Genomic DNA, 22,416 nt, shown 5'->3' with positions numbered 1-22,416 from the left:
GTCTCTGTCGGTGGTTCTGTCCACGAGCACTCCCGCCCCCACCCCCCGGTGTCCGGTCCTCTTTTGCTTCTCTTCTCTGTCTTTCTGGATGCCCCTCACCCCCCGGTTTGCTCCCGCCCCCACAAAAACACGCTCTCGGCCGACACCCCCCCCCCCCCCCCCCTTTCACCATCACCAAAAAACCCCAACACAGACGCTGGAACACCTCCCTTTAGCCCGTAAGCGAGTTGTGCTCGTCGTCGTCGTTGCCTATCAAAACCAAAATTGAATACAAAAATCTCATCAAAAATCGATTAGAGTTGCGAAGGGTTGGCAAGAGTGGGAAGGGGGCAGGGGGCGGCATCTATCGGTAGATGGCAGTCAAGTATTTTATATGGCAGCACGCCGCAACATCCAGCTACCAAGCGAGAATCGTGTTAATAAACGAGTTTTGTCGACAGGAAAACCAACCGTGCCACGAGATCCAACCTGCCGCCACCCGATCTGATCCACCTGCTCCACCACGTGCTCCTTCTGCGCTTCTCCTTGTTGGCATCATCATCGTTCCGGCCAATTCCCGTTGAAAGCAGAAAGTGGATTGAATAAATAACGCCGCCAAATGCAATTTGGAAAATTAAAACTAAAGTAGTGAAAACTTTCCCCTACCCCGAATCATTTCTGTGGCGCAATCTTTAACCAAATGCCCTTCCCCTTCCTCCACCCCTTTTCGTGGCCCCCTATGAGACCATTGTCAGTCGTATTTTCAGGGCCAGGCATCATTTTTGCGGGTTTCCTCGCCCAACGACAACCAACGATGAAAATGAAAATGAAAATGGGGAGAAGGTAAAGAAACTGCAAAGAAATGCCTGCCACATCGAATTGATGAGAGCCAAGTGTTCATTTGTAAAATGAAGAAAAAATAGTTTTCCACTGGCTGGAAATCACTTTCGAAACGAACGCAGAAAACTTTGTGTCTCAATCCCTCATCAACCACCTTTTATGAATATGAATGAAAACCTCCAGCAGCCTTCAACAACAACGAATTGAGTCCGAGTTTCTGTCATATATACCTCAAAATTCTTAGACGTGGAGCACCCTTTCATTTCCATCGCCGCTTGATTGGAACTAGCAAAAGGGCGGAGTTTCTTTGAGTTTTATTTGAGTTGATTCGAGTCATAAATTAGTGACAGAATATAGCAAAAGGAAATCGACTTTCGCCCCCTCGAATGTCTCTTTAGATTAGATGTCATCTTCCACATGTTATTTGCTGGCCTGTCGACCAATTTAAATGTGCCATCCTGACCCCTGCTTACATGGGACATGTGTACATGCCACAAACTCACCCAGTCCCTGCCACCACTCCGCTGTTTACCATGGGTATGTTTGTGTTCTGTTCTATGTGCTATTTTCGATGGCAGCGCAACATTTGCCCAATGTACACAAGAGGAGAAAGCACAAAATGTATTTTGTCAGTGACATGGAAATCAACTGAAGCGATGTGAGCGATTTACGGACCGAGGACAATTCGTGGAGCTCTTTGAATACGTAGACTAAAGATTGGGTATTGGGTATGGGGATTGACTGGCTGACTGTCCGGGTGTCTGGGTGTCTCGATAAACTGTTTGACACACACTGGGACGCGCCCACTTCCGCATCAGCAGAGAAAGGCGAGAGAGGCGAGAGGACAACTTAATTAAGCATGCACAATGCACACGAATTTCGACTTGTTCCCCAACTCAATTCCCACTACCCAACCACTCCTAGCACCCCTGGCCAGTTTTGCTGCTGGGGAGGCTCTTGGCTCTTGGGGGGAGGCACATTTTCAATGCATTCTGCATGCCGAGAGAGAGAGAGAGAGAGAGCCAAATAAGTGTACAGAAAATGTGTAAAATATCGCAATGTATGGTGTCTCAACCACCGTCCCCTCGTTCGAATAAAAATTGTTTTATATTTGAGTCACATACATTTCCATTGATTTCTTTTGCTCTTTTTCTTTTATATTTTTGTTTGTTGTTGCCCCACCTCTTTCCGTTGCCGTTCTCGTTTTTATACCGGGTACTCGAAGAGTAAATAAATTGTATTTGTACACAAAGTGAATGTATGTAAAAAACAGAAGATAACGTTTCCGACCCCATAAAGGATATATATTCTTGATCAGCATCAATAGCCGAGTCGATAGAGCCATGTCTGTCTGTCCGTCTGTCCGTCCATCTTGTTGAGCGCCTAGATCTCAGAGACTATAAGAGCTGGAGCCACCAAATTTTGCATCCAGATTTCTGTATGCTCACACTATTACAAGTGTATATCAAACATGAGAAAACTTCCCAAAGCTACAATTTTTAAGATAAAAGAAAACTAAAAACGCCATTCCGTAGGGAATGACCATATCTATCAGATAACGAAATTGTATCCGATTGGATCATTATTATGGGCACAATGAAGAAATTAATTTGCAGTGGCTAAACCCTCAGCTTATTTTAGTTTTTTGCATATTCTCTCATTCACACTCTGCTTCTGCAGTGTGCGGCCTCTGCCTCTCGCGTTCTTCTATCTCTGCCTCTGCCGGGACTCTGCAGTGTGTGGTCCTAGGAAAGGGGGGCGAGCTAAAGGAGCGTGTTGGCATGAGAAGTGTTGTAGATGTATCCCTTCTCGTTAATATTGATTTATCGGTATTGCGCATTCTGCATTAAGTTAACCGCAATATTTGACCTTAGAGCACGCGCTCCCTAGGCTCCCCCGAAACTGGCTCTCCCTTGCTTGCCTGCTGGTTAATGCTATATATCTTAACTGTTCGTGAAGTTTGGGAACTTTGTCTCTTTCTCTGTCTCTGAGTCACTTTCTCTCTCTCCTTCCCCATCGCTTTGTCTCTGTGTCTCTCTCTCTCTCTTGCCTCTGCTTTGCTGTCGTTATCAATCAATGGAAATCGATTTGTTGAGCACAATCAACTAGGGGTCGGCACCAACACACACCAAGCCTCAATCCTCAACCCGAACACCATCACAACCCCCCCAGCCAGCACTTGGGCAACCCTCTTAACACTTAAGTAGGTAGCATCCCACCCAGCCCCAGCCCCAACTCTAGTTCCAGCCTTAACCCCACATTCTTATCTCGTGCTCGTCCCCGTTCATTGAACTCCAGCTACCTATGTACATATGTATGTGTATCCGTTGTCTACCTTCTACATGCATACACCCCCTGCACTACCCTTAGGCGGCTAACTGCTCGCCTTTGTTATATAATTTTTTGGGGGAGGTTTCCGTCTTTCACTCCCCCGTAGCGCGATGTCACTTTGTCAGCAGTAGTCGTGGTGGTGCGGGGTGGCGGTGGTGTTGGCGGGGGCTCCAAAAACAAAAGTTTTTTTTTTTGCCTGTACAGCTTAACCCCAAAACTAATTTGCCAAAGCAACAATCCAAAATGATACCAAAAGCAGAAAGTGGAAAGCGAAAAGCGGAAACTCAAACTGAAAAATTCAACCTTCAACCCTGAAGCAGAGCGACTGGAGGACTCTGACTCATCGATGACGTTGCTTGTGGACTCTGCCTCACCCAAACCACTTGACTCTGACGCTGACTCAGTGCCAGTCCCAAACCCAAGCCCAAGCACAGTCCCCAAAAAGCATAATTGAGCAGCGTTGTTCCAATGTTGTTGCAGACTTAGCGCTAAACGTTTTGTGGTTCACCCATTTATGTCACTCCTGTCGCACAGGCACACACAACCCAAACACACACACACATAGGAAATGAGCGCCAACTGTTGCTAGATGTGTGGAAGGTTGAGGGTTCCAAACATGGGTGGTGTTTGTGTGTGGTGGGTGGCAGTGACGTTGGCGACCACCTTAATGACCATAATCCATGCTCATAAAGTATGCAACGGGTCGACATGGCATGGACCCACTGTAGATGGGGCAGTGTGGCGCACTATGGTCCCAATGATCACTTTTCTATGTATTAGAAAAGGAGTGACCATCAAAGTTGCGTACCAGAAATTGGCATAGATGGCGCCACCTTCGCAAAATCAGCTGTGAAACCCAGCGGTCATTATTTCGCAGCATGTGCAGTGAAGAAGTACCAGTTTTATTGGTGTTTTAAAGTTGTATTGCTGTTTTAAATGTCTCATACATTAAAAAATACGATTAACTGATCCAATTTTGTTTGATTCATTTTATTCAGTAGGGTTTTTACTACGTGTTCTGTAATGTGAACGATATCTAGTGGTTGGCGATGTTTTCTACATCGAGATGTAGTCATGAGTGCCGGGTATAAAAGTTGTGACGCGTAAGAAGCGTCTCACACGTCCCTTCTCGTTCTTAGTTTGTTTACTGCTGCGCTGGTGTTGCTACGACAGCTGATGGCCACCCTACCATGATTATCGTAGCCGCAAGACCAAAATAGTGACCGATGATCCCTTAAACAACCAAACACTCTAACCTACTAGACATGACACCCACAATCCGAACAAACTAGAACATATTAAAATTTAATTTAAAACTTATTTATTAATGCCAAACTTGGCAAAACAAAAAGGAAATATATAAAAGGGAATTCTGAAAAATACGATTAACTGATCCAATTTGTTGGATGCATTTTATTCAGTAGGGGTTTTACTGCGTGCTTTGTAATGTAAACGGTATCTAGTAGTTGGCGATGTCTTCGTAATTGTATGCTAAAGTGAGGCCTTCAATATGTATTAGTTCGTAGTAAAAAATAATTTTTGAAAAAGTTTTTTTTAATAGAGTGTCACCTAGTCCCACCTTAAAGCCTATTGTGCGTCGTAGAGCAATAAATGACTGTTAAAATGGATATAGTCAGAAATGCCACATTTGACCACAACTCTCACAATTTGCATTTATAGATCATAACCTCAAATGAGAAATTTCAATGTTTTTTTGCCGTTTTGGAATACGAAGAAGAAAATTGTGAAGTAGGGTACCATTTTGCATTGCATTTAAGAAACAGTATTAGTCACTAGCTATTTTGGAGGGCTAGAGTGTAGACAGTGTAATATTATTTTATAATGGGAACTGCTGAAGAGCATGCTTTGTGGGACAAAATATTCGATTATCTTGTATTTTTAAGCTGGTGTAATTCGTGCTAGGACTTTTTTTATAGAATCTGGATCTGCTAAACATATTCCGATATTTTTTGCTATTATATATAACATCTTATCAGTTTGTTGGGTATATCTGTCGGTGAGATCGAGAATGTGGTATCTTCTCAGTCTTCTTACTGTTAAGCTATTGTCTAACAGACTTAAGGTTAAAAAAAGGAGCTGCCACGCCTATTTTTTTAAAAAACCTTCCGCTCCCTATTCTTTATTAATATCAAATGGCTAAATCCAAAAATCTTGATTCGTTCGCGAGTTATTAATAAAGGACAAGAAAAGTGGTGTTTGGGACCATAGTGTGGCGGTGGAGAAAAAACAACATGAACACAGACATGGGTATTAAGTTATTAAGCGGCATTTAGTGGTAGATTGGAAAATACTTACCCAAATTAAGTTCCAGACCCAACCTAGCATATGGTAAGCAGGCAAGCGGCTAATGAAGCTTCCACACACAGCCCATACCCCCAAGTCCATCCCCAATGCCCAATCCCACTCCCTAACTGCCAGCTCATCTTTCTTTCTAGACTCCCTCCCTCACCATGCCTTATCCACTCAGTTGACACTCTTAGCCTAATTTGTCTTCGCCTTCAGTGGCAGTCGCAAGCTGGCAACTTGCAGGGCAAGTCTCAGTTCCAGTTCTAGTCCCAGTTCCACAGAATCAAGTCTCCAGCCCCCCCGCCACTTGGCAACTGCAGGCGAGTGCCTTTAGCTGCATAAATCTTGCAAATCTAAAACTTATCAGAATGTCTGCAACGCTGCTCTATTCTGACCAGAAGGAAGCTGAAGCTGCATGCCTGCCAGCTGTGGGAACTGTGGAGGTGGCAACAAAATTTCGGGCTGGTGAAGCCTCAGCCTCAGGGGCAGCCTCTTGCTTATTCAGCAAATTTTGCACTGCTCATATATCTTGCTGCCGCCTTCGCCCAACGTCTTTATGCCACTGCAAAATGGCAAGAAAACGAAAGATTGTGGGGCTCGAAACATGGCATACCCTTTGGCAGTTTGCATTTAAAAATATGGTGGAAATTATCTGCTATTCATGGCTCAGGGCTTAGAGCAGTTCATTGCCACTTAATGCTGCTATTGGCCAAGGGGTATACTTGTTCTGGAACTAGAACTACGACTACGACTACCACTAGGACACTCTCCAAGCGGCGTTGAGACGCTTCTCGCAATTGTTGTTGTGCATATAAAATGTGTTGTGGCTCCGTTCTGGCCACTTCCTCCCACTTGCCTGATGGTGGCTGATGGCGGGTTGTTGGCTGCTAGCTGCTAGCTGCTTCTGGCTCGTGAAGTTGACATTTTGAGTGTCATTTTGTTTGCTTGGCTTCCATTGGTTCCGCTTCGCTTTGCACGATCCGTCTTGGCCAGCTTTTTGGGTGGAGATTATTCAGTAGCTCGGTCTTTTGACACGCACTCACACTACATGGACGCCTACGCTGGCGCTTGCTGCCACATTCGCTGGCAAGCGGAAACACATTACATACTCGGCAGCTTGACAACAACAACATCAGCAGCAGAGCTCCTCAGCAAGAACAACAGAGTGTGGGAGAAAGGATGTGGGATTTGGGATGTAGGATGAGGAGGCTGGTTGAAGGAGCAGTGCCTGGCGACAACAGCAGGAAACGGAAATAGAATAAAGTGGCTTTCTGGCTGATGCGTCGCTCGACGCCAGTCATGCCACACAGAGAGCTGAAGCAACTCGATTTGAGGTTCTTTCTTGAGGCGACGACCCCTCGGTCGGGCCAACAATTTTTTCCAAATGTCGTCGCGTCGCCAACATTTCATTAACTTTGACCTGTAGTCCATGTCTATGCTTGGCCTCCGTCCTGGCCTCTGCCCTCACTGTTGTTAATTACCCGACCAGCAGCTCAGAGGGAGTCACACGGAGTGACTAGCAGAATGCCACCATTAGGGCCCTGTCTATCAGGACAACGCTGATGACTCTGCTGAGAGCCAATAAACTGGGTCACCCGAGTAATAGCAGCAGCATCAGCAGCAGTTCTTTAAGGCTGAATGGGAGCAGTCATTAGATTTGAGTAAATTAGAGGCAAAGTAGTTTCCATTGTTTGTAGTTCTTTCTACAACTTAAAGAATTGATCTTCATCTATCAACTAACAATTTGAACACTCTTCCAATGCCTTCAATACATATTTTTCTTTTGCAGCAGGAGGAGTAGATTTCAAGAATATCACAAAAAAAAACAACTTAACGCCAAAGAGAACTTATAACTGTCTTGTGGCTGTGTCGCATCATTAGATTTCCCTCCAATAAACTCTTAACGGGTGGCAAAAACATTCCCAAGGTCCGCATTAGGCCACAGGCCCAACCCTGCCCGCCTACCAACCTGCCCGCCTGCCCTACCCCAACCCAGTCACAGCAACAAAATGTTAATTCAAAACGTTTTATTGCCACAAACAAGAACAGGAAAAACGAGAAGGGACGTGTGAGACGCTTCTTACGCGTCACAACTTTTATACCCGGCACTCAGTACTACACCTGCACCTTAGCGGTTATTTGTCAAGTTTTACATTTTTTCTTCATCTGTCATCTACATCAACAACACTACTCACGCCAACACGCTCCTTTAGCTCGCCACCCTCCCCTAGAGCCACTCACTGCAGAGTCAGGGCAGAGACGCAGCAGAGCCAGAGACGTAACTGCGCAAAGCAGAGTGTGAATGAGAGAATGTGCAAAAAACAGATATAAGGTGCGGGACAGGGTGAGTTTAGCCACTGCTAAACGAAAACCTCCCAAACCTGTAGTTTTGAAGATAAAAGAAAACTAAAACGCCATTCCGTAGGGAATGACCTTTTGTGGGGGCGGGATTGGGCGTGGCTAATTTTTTAAATACACTGGTTTCAGTGTGAGCATACAGCAGCCTGGAGCCAAAAATTGGTGGCTCTAGCTCTTATAGTCTCTGAGAACTAGCCGACAAATAAGACGGACGGACAGACGGACAGACAGACATGGCTCTATCGACTCGGCTATTGATGCTGATCAAGAATATATATACTTTATGGGGTCGGAAACGTTTCCTTCTGTGCGTTACATACAACCGTTTTCACACAAATACAATATACCCTATTTACTCTTCGAGTACCGGGTATAAAAAAAAGAAGAGAGTGCCAAACTGAAAATGGAACTACTTCGTAGTAGAACTGGTTGGAGAGGCAGGAATTTTTGGTATGTGACATGGGCATGGGGCATGGGAGAGAGTTTGCCACAAATTGCAATGGGGCCATGACAAAACCAAAAAGGGGTGTGTCTGGGGGTTTGGGGGCTGTGTGACTGTTGTAAATTTCCGTTTGTTGCTATTTTTGAGGCCGACTTGTTTTATATTTTTGGTTTCTGCCGCGCGAAAAATCGTTATAGAAGTTATGGAACGAGCAAGGGGCGGGTAGGGGCAGAGCGAAAGAACAACAATCCGAGCGAATGTGGAGAGGAAAAGGCAGAGGAAAAAAAGAGAAGGGTGGTGCAGGACGGGGGCACACGCAGAGGACGTGACTGGAATAGCATTCCAATAATTGAAGGCTGCCGACGACAGCGAAAGAAGGCGAATTAAAGCCAACATGAAGTATGGCAGCCATTGCTTTATTTTCAAGCTCCTAACCTCCTCGCCTCGCTTACACACAGTACCCCCCCGAGGTCCACAGTCCCTCCAGTTCCCTCCAGTTCCCTCCAGTTCCCTCCAGTTCCCTCCAGTTTTCCATCTGCCATAACCAACCGACGCACCCGCGCCCTCAAGCCGCACTGCCAGTATAACGTATGTGTGTCAGACGTGTAGGGAGCAGGGATGTATGAGAATGAGGGTCTTCAAAACACATTAGTCCAAGCCTTCGTACCCACCCCTCCTCTCCATCTCTCTCTCTCTCTCACTCTTAATAAAATCAGTTCAGCATAAATTACAACTGACAGCAAGCGAGGCGCCCGTTGCCGGGTGGGCAGTGAGTGTGGGGCGGTGGGGGTGGGGGTGGTGTTTAGGGCCATCAATCGATTGAGTATTTCCACCGGCAATGCGAACATCTTTAAGCTGCTTAAGAGTTGCAACATTTATTTTATTTTTTCTGCCTTCGGTGGGTCTTCGATTAACAGTTACTCGAGTGGCTGAGTAGAGAGAAGTTTATGGATTGCATGCGCTTTAGTTGAGTTCTCCGTCGGCTTCTTGCAGCTGCAACCCCACTGATAATGGACTGACAGCGAGCCACCAACCCAACCAGAGAGCCCACTCTGCCCCCCTACTACTCTCTCCCTCTCTCTTCTCCACGTTGTGTGTTAAAACTTTCATCGCTATCAGTTTAAATGCTGAAAGCTCAAAGAGGCATTATGCCCGCTTGGCTGCGAATGGTTGAAGCTATCCATAGCAGACGGGGACTTGGGGGGAGGGGGTGTTGAGCGCACACGACACTCCACTGCCAGTTTGAATGTATCCAATTTTAAATATGCATTAAGCCAATGAAAACTTGTGCCATAAAACACGCTCAGCACGCACCGACAAGTGTCAGAGCCGGATCGGAATTTTGGGCTACAGATAGAGGACGGGAACGGGGACAATGATAAGGACTCGGGCTGGCAAATATAATGGGATACGGTTAGGATTCCCGTGTGGAATATGCATGTCCAAGTGATGGCGAAAGCACTTCACTCGTCACTGGCATACTCACACAGAGACAGAGAGACAAACAGAGAGGCAGGGAGACAAAGACAAAGACACATTAAGAGACAGACAAAACATGGTCCAAATAATATTAGCATCAAGTTGAAGAGCGAACCTTAACAATCCATTTATGTATAAATGACCCTCCTTGGGGGGCTTGACTTAAAGAGCCATTTGAATAGATGAAATATTCGCGTGAATAAATAAGTAGACTGCCAGTTAAAACGGAAGATTATAAACTAAACTCTAAGTACTCGACAGTGACTGTTAATCGAAGACCCACCGAAGGCAGACAAAATAAAATAAATGTTGCAACTCTTAAGCAGCTTAAAGATGTTCGAATTGCCGGTGGAAATACTCAATCGATTGATGGCCCTAACCACCACCCAAACCCCCGAGACCCCACACTCACTGCCCACTGCACCTCTCTTTCAACCCGGCAACGGACGCCTCGCTTGCTGTCAGTTGTAATTTATGCTGAACTGATTTTATTAATGGATCCGGGGTCCCGTAGGCAACACACTTTCCGTGACACCCATTCAACGCCCAAAAAGCCCAAAAGTCAATCCAATCTCAACTTTACCTGGCATGAGTCAGTCAGTTAGTCAGTCAGTCAGTCAGTTAGTCACAAACATTTCAGCCAGTCACTCAAGCGTCGAGTATGTGTGTGTGTGTAGTACGAGTCATATAACAAATCTGATTTGTAGGTATTTACTTTGGGGGTGGACTCAACAGCTTTGACTCTTGCCATCTTTTGACACAAGGAAATTAGAAAAGTCTTAAGTTGACTTGAAGCAACTCTTCTGATGGGATGCAATTCCTTCTGCCACTGATATTCAAGACTATCNCCACACTTCCCACTCGAGTTGAATTCATTCAAAAGTGTTGCCATAACCCTCAGCTTACCGCACATGCCATAAAAATAGGTGGTGTGGGGAGGGGGGGGGGCGGTTGGGTGGGTTAATGTGTTGTTTGTCATGTTTGTTTTCGCCTCGTTTGCCATCTTCGTTCTCATCTCCGCACTCTTCATTTCGCGTGTCGCCATTTTAATTTGGCAAACTTTACAATTCTACCGTTATTGCTGTGCTCGTTATTGTTTTTGTAAACGGTGTCGTCGTCGTTGTCGTTGTTGTCGTCATCATTCTCAAACCTATTTTCATCCTCATTCTCTGCTCATCCTACTGATGGACTCAGGCACAGCCGCACCAACAGCAACGACAAACATTTTAGTCACTTTCACTTTTCATTACACTTTTCGCTTTCCTTTCGTTTCGTTTCGTTACGTTACGTTTTGTTTCGCTCTTTTTCTATTCCGGACTGACTTTCTTTTATCGTTTTGTGTGCTTTTGTCATACGGCGCTTTGCATGACTGTCTACTCCTTCCTTTGTTACGAACATTAACGGGGGCTCCTGTTGCCTACCCTTTGAGATACCCTTTGAGAGGGTATTACTCGCATTCCTCCTCATTTGGAGAGCATAGGAATTGTATGTAGCAACTTACGACTGAAACGATAATTGAATGCAAATGTTTCGAGAGTTGCTCGTCGGCAATGCAGTGGAAAGATTCTGAATTCTGAATATTCATCCCCCTCCGGCCGAGCCAGCCTGCGAGACGACTCTATAAGCGCGCGACTGTTAGCTGGGTCTTTGTGACGACCCTTTTTCGTACTATTTCTGCATTCCCAGATCTTTCCTAGATCTTAGCAACGAGTCTTCCTCCAAAAATGTCTATTTTTACACATGTACACATGTGCATGTACAACGTGAATGCAAAATCAGCTTGCTGCCCCAATTGTAGAGCAGTGAGAAAATAAGTGCTCAAAATAATGCCATAGAAATGATGATGATTGCAATGGGACTACGATGCTAGATTTCAGAGCCATTCAATGGCCAGACAAAGAGCTCTCTCTCTCTCTCTCTCTCTCTCTCTCTCTCTATCTCTCTCTTTGTGGATTGTAAGTGCTTGCATAACGTGGAGAGACAAAAAAAACTTCAAAAATAATTGGCAAGAATGCAGGTTGAGATAAATTGCCAGTTTCATTTACGTGGCTCGCTGCACATGCAATAGCCTGGAAGTCAAACCACGCACACACACACACCCACACATGCATATGTATGTGTCCGGTGTGGATTGGCACTGGCATGCCTCGCGTGCCTTTGGACAGCTCTCGCTGGCGCTCTCTGCCCCGTTAGTTGTTTTGCATAATTAATGCCATCATAGGCAGAGGTAATTGCATCTAAACCATTGCCCACGTCGTTGTCCTACCGCAATGTGGTCATAATGACGGTATGGCGGCCCTAAGACCGCATTAGACCAGGCAACACCCCACAACTTTGCTACCCAAACCCAGACCCCAAACCAGCTGCAAACCCAACCAATGCGCATCCATGCAACACCCCCACCGACACCAGCAGCGCCAGCAGCAAACCCCCTGGCCACTTCTTTGGCCAGTGGCGTCGACGTTGCGTCAACATCAGGTGCAAACTGTGGAGCCTGACACTGGCAATTGATTTTGATTTTGCCTCTGATTCATTGCCGTGGGGCAAAGTGCAAGGGGAAAGCCAGCGGCAAGGCGTGGATGCACAGCTTGAAATTAATTTTAAATATTTAAAGAGTTGCCCAGCCCGGGCAGCGTTTAAGCAGACATTAAGTTAATAAAACTCCAAGGACGTTCCACCATCCGCCCCAAAATGCATAATGGTACACTGAGAGTAAGTCGGAGTCGGAGTTGAAGTTGGAACAGCTAGAGTCCTCGTGCTGTTAACTTAATTATGCAGCTGCCAGCTCTAGGAACAGGTTGAGCTCAAACATACATATGTATGTGGCGGTGTGGCTGTGTGCGTGGCATCGTGGCGACAGGAGAGAGAATTTATGAAATTTGTATAAGTCGCACTTGACATTGCTGGCTGACAAAAGAAGGCATCAGAGCGAGTGTGCGAGTGTATCATATATCCTGAAAGTATGTTCCCGCTGACAAACACCTTACAGATAGAAAGGGAGGGATGGAGAAGATGGATGTGTCGGCGCACTGCCCTGTAAATCAAAGGAACGGCAATTCCAATCCTTTCACAGGCTGTCAGAGTCTGCTTAGGCGAAGTCAAAGCATCAAATTTCAAGGCTTTGGGCACAGCCAAAAATACCCAACATCCAGCAAGGCAGGATAGAACCAAACAGAACAGAACAGGACTAAAGACCAAAAACACGATACGACAAGGAACAAACTAGGAATGGAAATGGGCGAATGCCGACTGAGAAACTGAGAAACTGCAGGCTGAGGGCAAGAACAGCAAACGGATTTGAGGCGACTGATTGATGTTGATTCGAAGAGATGCTACAAAGATGGATGAAGTGGCACATAGATGGCTATGCTTTTGGCACCCATCAGCCACCCAACTGCCACCCATAAATGTCAAGCAATAAAAATGTTTGCCTAGATAGCCGTGCTCGTGTCGGGTGCCGTAAAGAAAATGTTGCTCCATTTTGCTATGCTGTCGGTGCTGCTGTTATACCTTGTTAGCTCTTGTGTAGATTTCGGTTGTGCCCATTGCCGTTGCCGTTGCTGTACTCCCTCCATCAGCTGCCTCCATCTTAATGCCAAGCGAAGCGTGCGCCGCACATGAAAGCTCCTCCTCGCATTCCTTTTTTGGCATTCCAAAAAACGAAAACATATTTTCCATTCGACTGCACAAAGCGTTGCGGGACGTACAAAAAAATTTCACAAACACACATAGGAGTAAACAAATATCTCCATCTCTGGCTGGAACTGTGCTCACTTTTGGGATAGCCAAACCAGTCCTAACCCACCCCGTTCCCCCTTTGTGCCTTGTGGATATTTTTTATGTTGTTTCCCGAGGTTTTCATTCTGTTTTTGTTGTTTTTCCTCGCTACGTTGCTGTTGTTGTTGTTGCTGTTAATCCTTTTCGAAATTTTTAGTTTGATTGTTGAGAAAATATGTTAAGCCCCAGGCACAGCACACATTACACACCACAAGCATTAGCATAACGCGGGCTATGGGAATGGAAAAATCGCATTGGCCAAGAGGCGGGGAGGGAGTAGGCGGAGGCGGTGGCTGTGTGAAGAATGGAATTAAAGGGAAGAAGAGGAAGGAGGAACTAGAAAGAAGGATTGGAGTGAAGTGAAGTAAAGTGAAGAGGGTGTGGTGGGTTTGCCTTGAGGGCAAACTGTGCCATGGAGAGCTTATCTAGCTTTAAGGCCGGTTTAAAGAGAGGTTTGCTTTGGGTCCACAAACGATCCACATACTTATATTTATTGCAGACTTGAATAGGCTTAGGATTCAGTTTTCACGCATATTTCTAAAAGGTTAAACTTGGGATACACTTGCAAATCCACTTGCAATTCACTTGCAATCCACTTGCAATCGACAAGTGTATTTGGTATTTGCACAATTTCAACTTGGGATCTACTAAAAATTTTGAATAAACTTCAACATTAGTAAAATACTCGAAATAACTTTATTTCTATCAGGTTCCACATGGGATCCATAAACGAAATATGCTCCTTTTTTAAGATCCACACCTTAAAAACGTCTCCTTGCTTCTTAATTAGCATACACCGGGCAGGAGAAAGAATTTCCTGGCGCATGCAAAATAAGCTCCAATAATCATGATCCTGCCCGGCTCGGCCCTCGTGGCAGCAATTGCGCATTAACAGCATCGAGCAAACCGTCAGCAATGGCTCTCAATGACATTGATAGGCTGCCGCTGCTGCTGCCACTGTCCTCTTTTGGGAGGAGTGGGGGAGTGGGGGACTCGTGTTTCACATTCCGTGTTTTGGTCAGGACAATTAAATATTTGCCTGTCTTATAGCTGCCATTTGTTTCTGCTTCGTTCGGCATCCCTCCTGCGACGCGCGACCCTCGGACGCAGGCCTTGGGCAACTCAGTCGCTACAGAACTCGTTACTGTCACGGCCTGTTGCCGCTCGGACATGACAAAGGTTGACATTGTGCCTGCATTTATTAAAACAACTGCCAGCAGAATGCGTAACATGGCCTCGAAATGGGCGTGTCACTCTTTGACGCCCACTCCCGTTATCGTTTATTAATCGATATTTTTGTTTCTGTTTGACTGACTCTCCCTCTCTCTTTCTCTTTCTCTTTCTCTTTCGCTTTTGTTGCAGTTTATTGGAAACAATAATGGTCAGCACAGCATTGACAACATTGGCTGCTGGACAAACAACTAGTAGCAATAATCATCATCACCACAACCACCATCATCACCAGCCGCAGCAGCCGCAGCAGCAACAGCAGCAACAGCTGCCCTACCAGCGACTGCCGCCACACGCTACAGCTTCCACAGGAGCAGCAGGATCATTGGCAGCAAACGTTAATCAGTCCCGCAGTTTCTATGCGCTGAATGGTCTAGAGCACGATTGTGACGGCAACAGCAGCAGCAGCAGCAACTGCCCACAGCAGCAGCAGCATCAGTCCTCTTCTCCGCTTAACGATCAGATCAGCCTGCTCTTCCCAAAGTGCCGACCCAAGCAGCAGCAGCAGCATCATCCACAGCACCAACAGCAGCAGCAGCGACATGAGCTCCATACCGATGTGAATCTGAATAGGAGCAGCAGCCCCATCGTTAGTGAAGCAGCCACTGCGGATACGGATAACGTTGCCGCTGTCATACCCACCAGTACGCCCAGCTACTACAAGAGTGTGAACATCATAACACAATCGCCGCCCCCGCACTCGGCCTCGTCACACTCATCGGAGTCGTTGTCCTCTGTGACGCCGCGCATATCCACAAATCCGTTCCTGTGCGCTCCACTAACGCCGCCCACACCGCCGTCACCGCCGCTGTTGCACAGCTTGGGGGAACATCCAGTCGAGGGTGAGGGTAACGGATCCGGGCTGGCTGCTGCGGGAGCGGGTGCCGAAGCTGACGAGGAAGTAGACGAGACCGTACTGGCGGCCGGCTATCCGGCCTCATTCTACTATCACACGGGCGAGAGCAGGCGTGGCCAGAGCACCTATTCCGTCTCCGAAATGCCGCGCAAACGGAACACCGGTATGACCACCAGCGCCAGTGCCAGTGCCATCAGCAGCAGCAGCAGCAGGCAGCAGTCACTGCACAATGGCGGCAGCAACGTGAACGGAACTGCCAGCAATGGCAATACCCAGAGTCTGGTGCATAGCCAGAATCCATTCATCAAGGAGAACTACTGGGAGGCAGCGCCCATGCGTGCCAGTTCCCTGCTGATCTCTCCCACGGAATACGCGGAGGAGCAACAGCAGCAGCAACATCAACAGCAGCAGCATCTTCAAGCGTCCGCCCGGCGGGCATACCATCAACAGCGGGAGCAGATGGCAACACAGCTGTATGGCTTGGCTCAGCGCCAGGCAACGCAGCAGCCGCCAGCGCACATCCTTCGGCTTGGACGGAGCCCGATCAACCGTAGTTACACGGCACCCCAACAGCAGCAACAGGCACCTCATCAACAATCCGTGAATAAAGCCTGTGCGGATGGACTGACTCCACTGGCCAGTCACTATCTGTATGGGAGCAAGTCCTCGTTGGATCAGCATGGCGCCGGGGACTGGGAGCCGCGGGAGCAGCGAAAATTGAGAATGCGCGAGGAGCGGGAACGGGATAGGGATCCCCTGTTGCTGGAGCAGGAGGTGCAGGCGGCAAGAGAAAACCATCTGACCCATCTGGCGGGTCAGCAACAGCAGCAGCAGCAGCGTGGGCGACATGGACACGGCGAGGATAGGGAGCGTGAAAGGGAGCTCGATCATCGTCTGGTCAATGGTAGCGTCACAGGCAATGAGGTCATGTACGGATCGGCAGATCCCGCCGAGAGTTGGCAGCGTAAGTATTACACCCCGAAATCAATGCAGGATATCCAGGATATCCAGGATATGGAGTTTGTTTGAGATATAAAATCTTGTTTGAAATGCCACTGAAGGGGGGAAAGACCCTTTATGGGTCCTGTTCTGTGCTGTACTGTTCGGTTATGTGGTTGCCGAACTCCTATGCCCACATTTGCCGCCTGTAGAGCTCTCAGCACAGAGAGCGGTTGAGTGGCTGAGTGGTTGCCCGATGCCCGATGCCCGAGGCCATGCTCTGGACCATTTTAGGGGGCAGCATGTGAATCGCTTCCGAATGGACGACTGCCTGAATAGCCAGCCAGTGAGCATTGATGTCTGTTGTCCAGAGTCCGGGTAATTGAATTGCAAATCAAGCGTAATGAAGTGTACTGCAAACATGAACAAATGGAGCACGACAAAGGGGCGAGGGGGAAGATGGGGCACCGGTGGTGGAACAAAGCGTAGGAAATGCTTCAAAGTGGAATTTAATTGATTGCAATTAATTGGCATGCCAAGCAGTCAGACTGATGATATTTGTACCATCAGCATTACTCCCCCCTTGCAGCATTACTCATCCATTAGCATTAAGAATCGTCCCTCCTCCTCAACCTTCTCCACCTTATCAGCCTCCGCATCCGGTTTGTCCTTTGCAGATCTGCGCGTTACGACCGAAGAAAATGTGTCCGAGGAGAGCTGCAAGCATCCCAGCAAGCTGGTTGGAAAGACACTGTCGACGTCGTCCCAGTCCCAGTCGCAGTCGCAGGTGCAGCTGCAATTACAATCCGGCCTAAGGAGCCTTGAGGAGGCAGCCACGTATCGGGAGCATAAGCTAGATGCCTGGCAATTAGAGCGCAATTACACGCTGGCCGTGGAGTCGCGTCACGGCATTATAGGTTTGTACAGACAGACAGACAGCGAGATAAAATCACTTTCTAATCACTTGTCTCTCTCCCAACATAGAGTATGAAGGCTCTCCACGTCGCATTGGTGGCTGGGGTGCAGTGACTGCAGCAGCGGCAGCCTCGGCAGCGTCTGAAAGTGAACAACCACCAACAGCAACTGCAGCAGCAACAGCAGCAGCAACAGAAGCAACAGCACCGCAGCAACAGCAGCAGCAACAGCAGCAGCAACAAGCTCACACACAGCTTCCCATGGCAGCTGTGCCACCGTTGAGCTCAACAGCCACCACGCTGCAAAAGACGGCGGCACGAGCAGCTCTGGTCGCACTGGCCCAGACCCAGAATCACATTCAGAACCACACGCAGGCGCCACAACCACCGCAACAATTGCAGGCCTATCCTGTGCGTCCGGGCTTTCCACAGGTAAATTAACATAGATAGAAATCGATGTGGGATACATATGTACATATCTCTCAAACTGTTGTCCTCTTGTAGCGCATACTTTCGCCGCCGCATCGTGAGCCTAGCAGCTGCTCACCGCAGACACCGCAGCATGTGGCACCACAGCACCACACGAGTATGATGAGCAACCACAGCAAGTTGCAACAGCAGCCGGTGGGCAGCGACACCAATGCGGAGGATACCAGCAACGATGTATCCGAAATTGGCACCATGTCCGATCTGACAACGCCGGAAGCGGTGGCACTGGCCATGGCCAATGAGGTAGCCAGCAGACCGGCCACAGCCACGCCACCAATGCAAAAAGCAGCAGCTGCAGTAGCAGCACCTCCACCACTGACAGCGTGCTGCTCAACAGTAGGAGCTGGAACTGGAGTGGGACTCGGAGTTGGAGTTGGACCACTGAGCATCCATACAAAATCATCGACCTTTGATTACCTCTATGAGTTCTCCGAGACGCGCAAGGTGCTGGAGGAGTTCTTCAAGTGCCCCTCAACCGAAGAGCAGGCCATAATGGAGAACGGCAGCGATGCGGACAGCATTGTAAGTAATCTTCTCGGGTTACCTGAACATAAAGCAGCTCCCAGTGTTACTCCCAGAATCAAGCAAACTTTGATCTCTACTTCAAACTCTCACTTGCTCGTTACTCGTTGCTCGTTACTCATTCAAATCTAAAGTTGTATGTTAAAATGTTGGGACATTTGGGGTGCCAAAATGTGCGACACCTACGAGGTTGCGCTCCAGCTGCGGTTCTCTACGGTTTACATCAACTGCCATGGAATTTCGGTGGAGCCAATTGAGAAGTATTTTGTGGCACGGCAGCCGCATGTCGTGATGGCGAATCATCATCATTTCGAGAGCCACCGTTGATGTTGAAGGCTAAAAGTGTCCTCCTGTTCGATGAATCCTAAATGCTTAATCATTGATATTATTTGTTTCGCTGAAAGGGGAAATAAATTCCATGTTTATTTATGTATCATGTTGACCGTGTGTCGCTTCCTTTTTGCAGGACATTCAGTACGAGTTCCACAGCAACTTTGAGCGCGACGAGGAGGAGCTCGCCGACGAGGACGATGAGGACGAGGATGGTGACGATGAGGAGAATGATGAGGCAGAGGACGAGGACGAGCCCATTGGGGAGCAGGACCAGGAGCATGACGAGGAACAGGAAACCGACCAGGACAGGGACTATCACCAACAGCAAGTCCCCTCCTCAGACCTGTCTAGAGACGCCGAGCGTCATGTCTATGGGGGATACTCCCAGCCGCAGCAAAGTCAGCCAATGCCCGTGGTTGTTGGACGTAGGCCACACTACAGCAGCGGCAGTCCTCTGATGAGGGACTTTGACTTCTTTCTGGACTCGGCCAGCCGTAGCAGCGGCGAGCGGGATGGCGATCAGGATGGCCTCAATCACAACCAACTGCTGAGCACCGGAAGCGGCAGTGGACTCGGCCAGAGCGTCGGCGTGGGCGTAGGCCCAGCGAGTGGCCACAACTTTCGCTATTCGCCGGAGACCACCGACTATGACTCCAACTGCGGGGATCTGGACAGTAAGTAGAGACCATTCGAGTGGCCGCAAGCCATCTTTCATCTTCCACCGTGTTCCTGTTGCAGGTCTTTCTGGCGAGATGAACGGTGGAGGCGTGTCGACCTCATGCTCGAACTACGCCAAGTACTATGCCTCCGCCATGCCCGTGCTGGAGGATGGTCTCTCCTCGGGCCACACTAGCGATACCGAAAACAACAACAACAAGAATCTGCAGCAGACCGGTGTCCAGGGAGGACCTCTGGGGGGTCAGGGTCAGTGCCCCAATAGCTTGAGTGGCAGCACCAGCATCGGTGGCAGTGGCGGCATCTCCATGCTGATGGACATGAAGCGGCTATCCACTAACAACAGCCTCAACAGCATGCACAACCTGACCAATGCCTTGGACAGCAATGGCGGTGGGCAGGGTCAGGGTCAGGGCCATCTCGTCAACAGTCCCAGTCCCAGCAATGGACACGCGAAACAGCCTCCGTCCATGCCACAGCCGCGCGAGCTGCTCGGCCAGAGTCCCAGCCAGACGCAGAGCCTCAGTCAGAGTCTAGGCCAAAGCCACAGCCAGAACAAAGTGTTCAAGAACATCGATCCCGACCTGGACTCGCTCTATTCGATCAGTAAGTGCCATGACACATTCAATCCAGTTAGTTTCCCAATTTCCAACATTTCTTTGTGGTTTTCCAGGTGTTTTCCATCGTCCGGATACGGTGCAAATGACGCCACCGCCGCCGGCACCAGCGCCGCATCGCAAACCCAATAGCAGCAGCGCCGCAGATGTTGATCTGCTGCAGCCGAGCAGCAAGCACACGCCCCTGGCGGCTTCCATTAGCTCGACGCTGCAGCTCAGCTCACCAACCACAACGTCGGGCAGTGGTAACGGCACGATCATTGGGTCAGTGCCAGGCCCGACTAAGACCAGAAGTGCGGGGAGCAATGGCAACAGCAATTGCAATGGAAATGGCTCTAACAGTAACGGAGTGTTGGCTGGCGTACCGCCACCAATCCCAGAAAGAAGCAGCCTCATGGCGGCACAGCAGCAGCAGCAGCGATCACCGTCACCAGTGATAAGCTCACCCGTGTGGTTGTCCCGGCATCTGGATGGTGGCGTGGGCAAGGGGCTGCTCGAGTCTGGCTCGGACAACCATTCGAAGAACCACAGTGCGGACGAGGACGATGTGGACACTGATCTGGAGACGGACCGTCTGTTGGGACACCAGCGGCTGGACGATCAGGGCTACTATGACGAGAACAAGAGCTGGGACCGCAAGCCGCGCTCCTCGCTGCTCTCCAAAATTTCACCCAAACAGCAGATGCCCAGCACAAAGACGAGGAATGGGTACAATGCTCTGCTCAGCTCCACGCCGGAGTTGCTGCCGCCACCGCCCATACCCCCAAAGAATAACTCGGGCAGTGGTGGAAAGCTGCTAGATCTTGTCGGAGGCATGGTCCAGCGCAGCATATCACGCAGCTCGTCGGAGCATAGCGAGAAGTCGCCCAGCAAGTTGCAGCCGCAACAGCTGTCCGGTCAGTCAACCTGTGGCGACCCTGTGGATGTGGTGGCCTCAGCCGTGGTGGCTGCCACTGTGGCAGCAGCGGTGGCGACGGTACCCCCCATGGAGAGTCCTGGCAATGGCGGTGGCTCTGAGCATTCCATCAACGGTGGAGGCGGCGGCATCATCAAGCTGGAGGCAGAGGACTGCAGCCTCAACGGCGGCATCACCATTAGCGGCGCAGCAGTGACCGGAGTAGCAGGCGGCGGCAGTGTCGGCAGCGTCAATCCGGGAGCAGTCGTCAGCACGGCAGTCAATGCTGGCAGCAACAACAGCAGCGGCAGCGGCGCCGGCAGCAACAGCGGCTGCGGCAGCGGCAGTGGCGAAAAAAAAGTGAAAAAGAGTAAGAGCAAAGAAGGTAAATGCGTTGGGTTGGACTACCCTTCGTTCCATCGTTTGAACTGTTACGCATTTCACGTACTATAACCACGTACTACAATATTTATGTATCTGTTATATATATTTAATGGAATATCGATTATGTATGCGCACTGCAATTGTGTAATCTGAGTTGTGGTTCGTTGATGTTGTCATATGCTGAGCAAATTCAAGAAAGTAAGCGAGCATCGGCAGCATGCCGTTGATTTACATACCCCTGCAGATGCCAATCCAAGCCAAAGTCTTTGTTTGACGGCCGCTGCTAGTCAATCTCTCTATCTAACTCTGTTCTGTTCCGCTCGTTTATTGACTCTGTTAACTCTACAGACCATTTTACTGTTTATGCCACAGTTGCTGTTATCCGTTCGTTGAGGCCATGTTCGCCAGGAACTGTTATTTGTTCTGTTCTGTTATTGACTCTGTTAACTCTACAGACCATATTGCTGTTTGGTGCACAATTGCTGTTATCCCATCGTTGAGACTTGCACCTTCTCTCTCTGTTCTTCCTCTGTCCGGTTTGCTAACTCGTTAACTCTACAGAACCTGTTGCTCTGCTAAAACGACTGCAGATCGTAACTCGTAATTAATAAATACATATATTATTTAAAATCCATAGGGATATTTAATCTGCAGGGGTATTTCCAACGAATTGAAGAATATCATTCGAAATTCGCAGCCAAAGTACAGCATTGTAAATCGTGATGTAAACATTATCAACTATAAATTTATTAATTCATACAATATGTATACAGATCTATATACCTATATATATATATATATATATATAATTTCTCTGTTTTTTTCGCATATTTATTTGCGTACTTTTTGCATGCGTCGTTCGTTCTACCAAAAAACTAAAACCAAACTCAACTCTTCATTTTACTGTGTCTGTGTGTGTGTACAAAATACTTTGTAAGATACAATTTCATTATGTAATAGTAACTAAGTTCCAACACTAACAAGAAAACACGAAACAAAACCAAATTGCAAAGGGGTCACTCAGGAGGGGACACTTGATTTGATTCGCT

At 48.2% G+C, this 22,416-nt stretch overlaps 1 protein-coding gene across 1 annotated transcript in view; it reads left to right on the top strand.

Moving 5' to 3' along the window:
* The window catches only part of LOC117590849, a 95,434-nt gene that overhangs the window by 65,562 nt on the left and 7,456 nt on the right, over positions 1-22,416 (top strand). The window contains exons 3-9 of the mRNA XM_034283846.1: positions 14,876-16,563; positions 17,216-17,455; positions 17,523-17,884; positions 17,957-18,463; positions 18,930-19,470; positions 19,535-20,077; positions 20,145-21,353. Of these exons, the coding sequence (XP_034139737.1) occupies positions 14,892-16,563; positions 17,216-17,455; positions 17,523-17,884; positions 17,957-18,463; positions 18,930-19,470; positions 19,535-20,077; positions 20,145-21,353 (5,074 nt within the window). The 5' untranslated portion in view covers positions 14,876-14,891. The remainder of the gene's footprint in view (positions 1-14,875; positions 16,564-17,215; positions 17,456-17,522; positions 17,885-17,956; positions 18,464-18,929; positions 19,471-19,534; positions 20,078-20,144; positions 21,354-22,416) is intronic.

Source organism: Drosophila guanche, unplaced genomic scaffold (genome assembly GCF_900245975.1).
Source record: "Drosophila guanche unplaced genomic scaffold, DGUA_6, whole genome shotgun sequence".
In the NCBI taxonomy this organism is placed as follows: domain Eukaryota; kingdom Metazoa; phylum Arthropoda; class Insecta; order Diptera; family Drosophilidae; genus Drosophila; species Drosophila guanche.
Note: the sequence above shows the minus strand (reverse complement) of the source record. Positions and strands in the feature narration are given on the sequence as shown.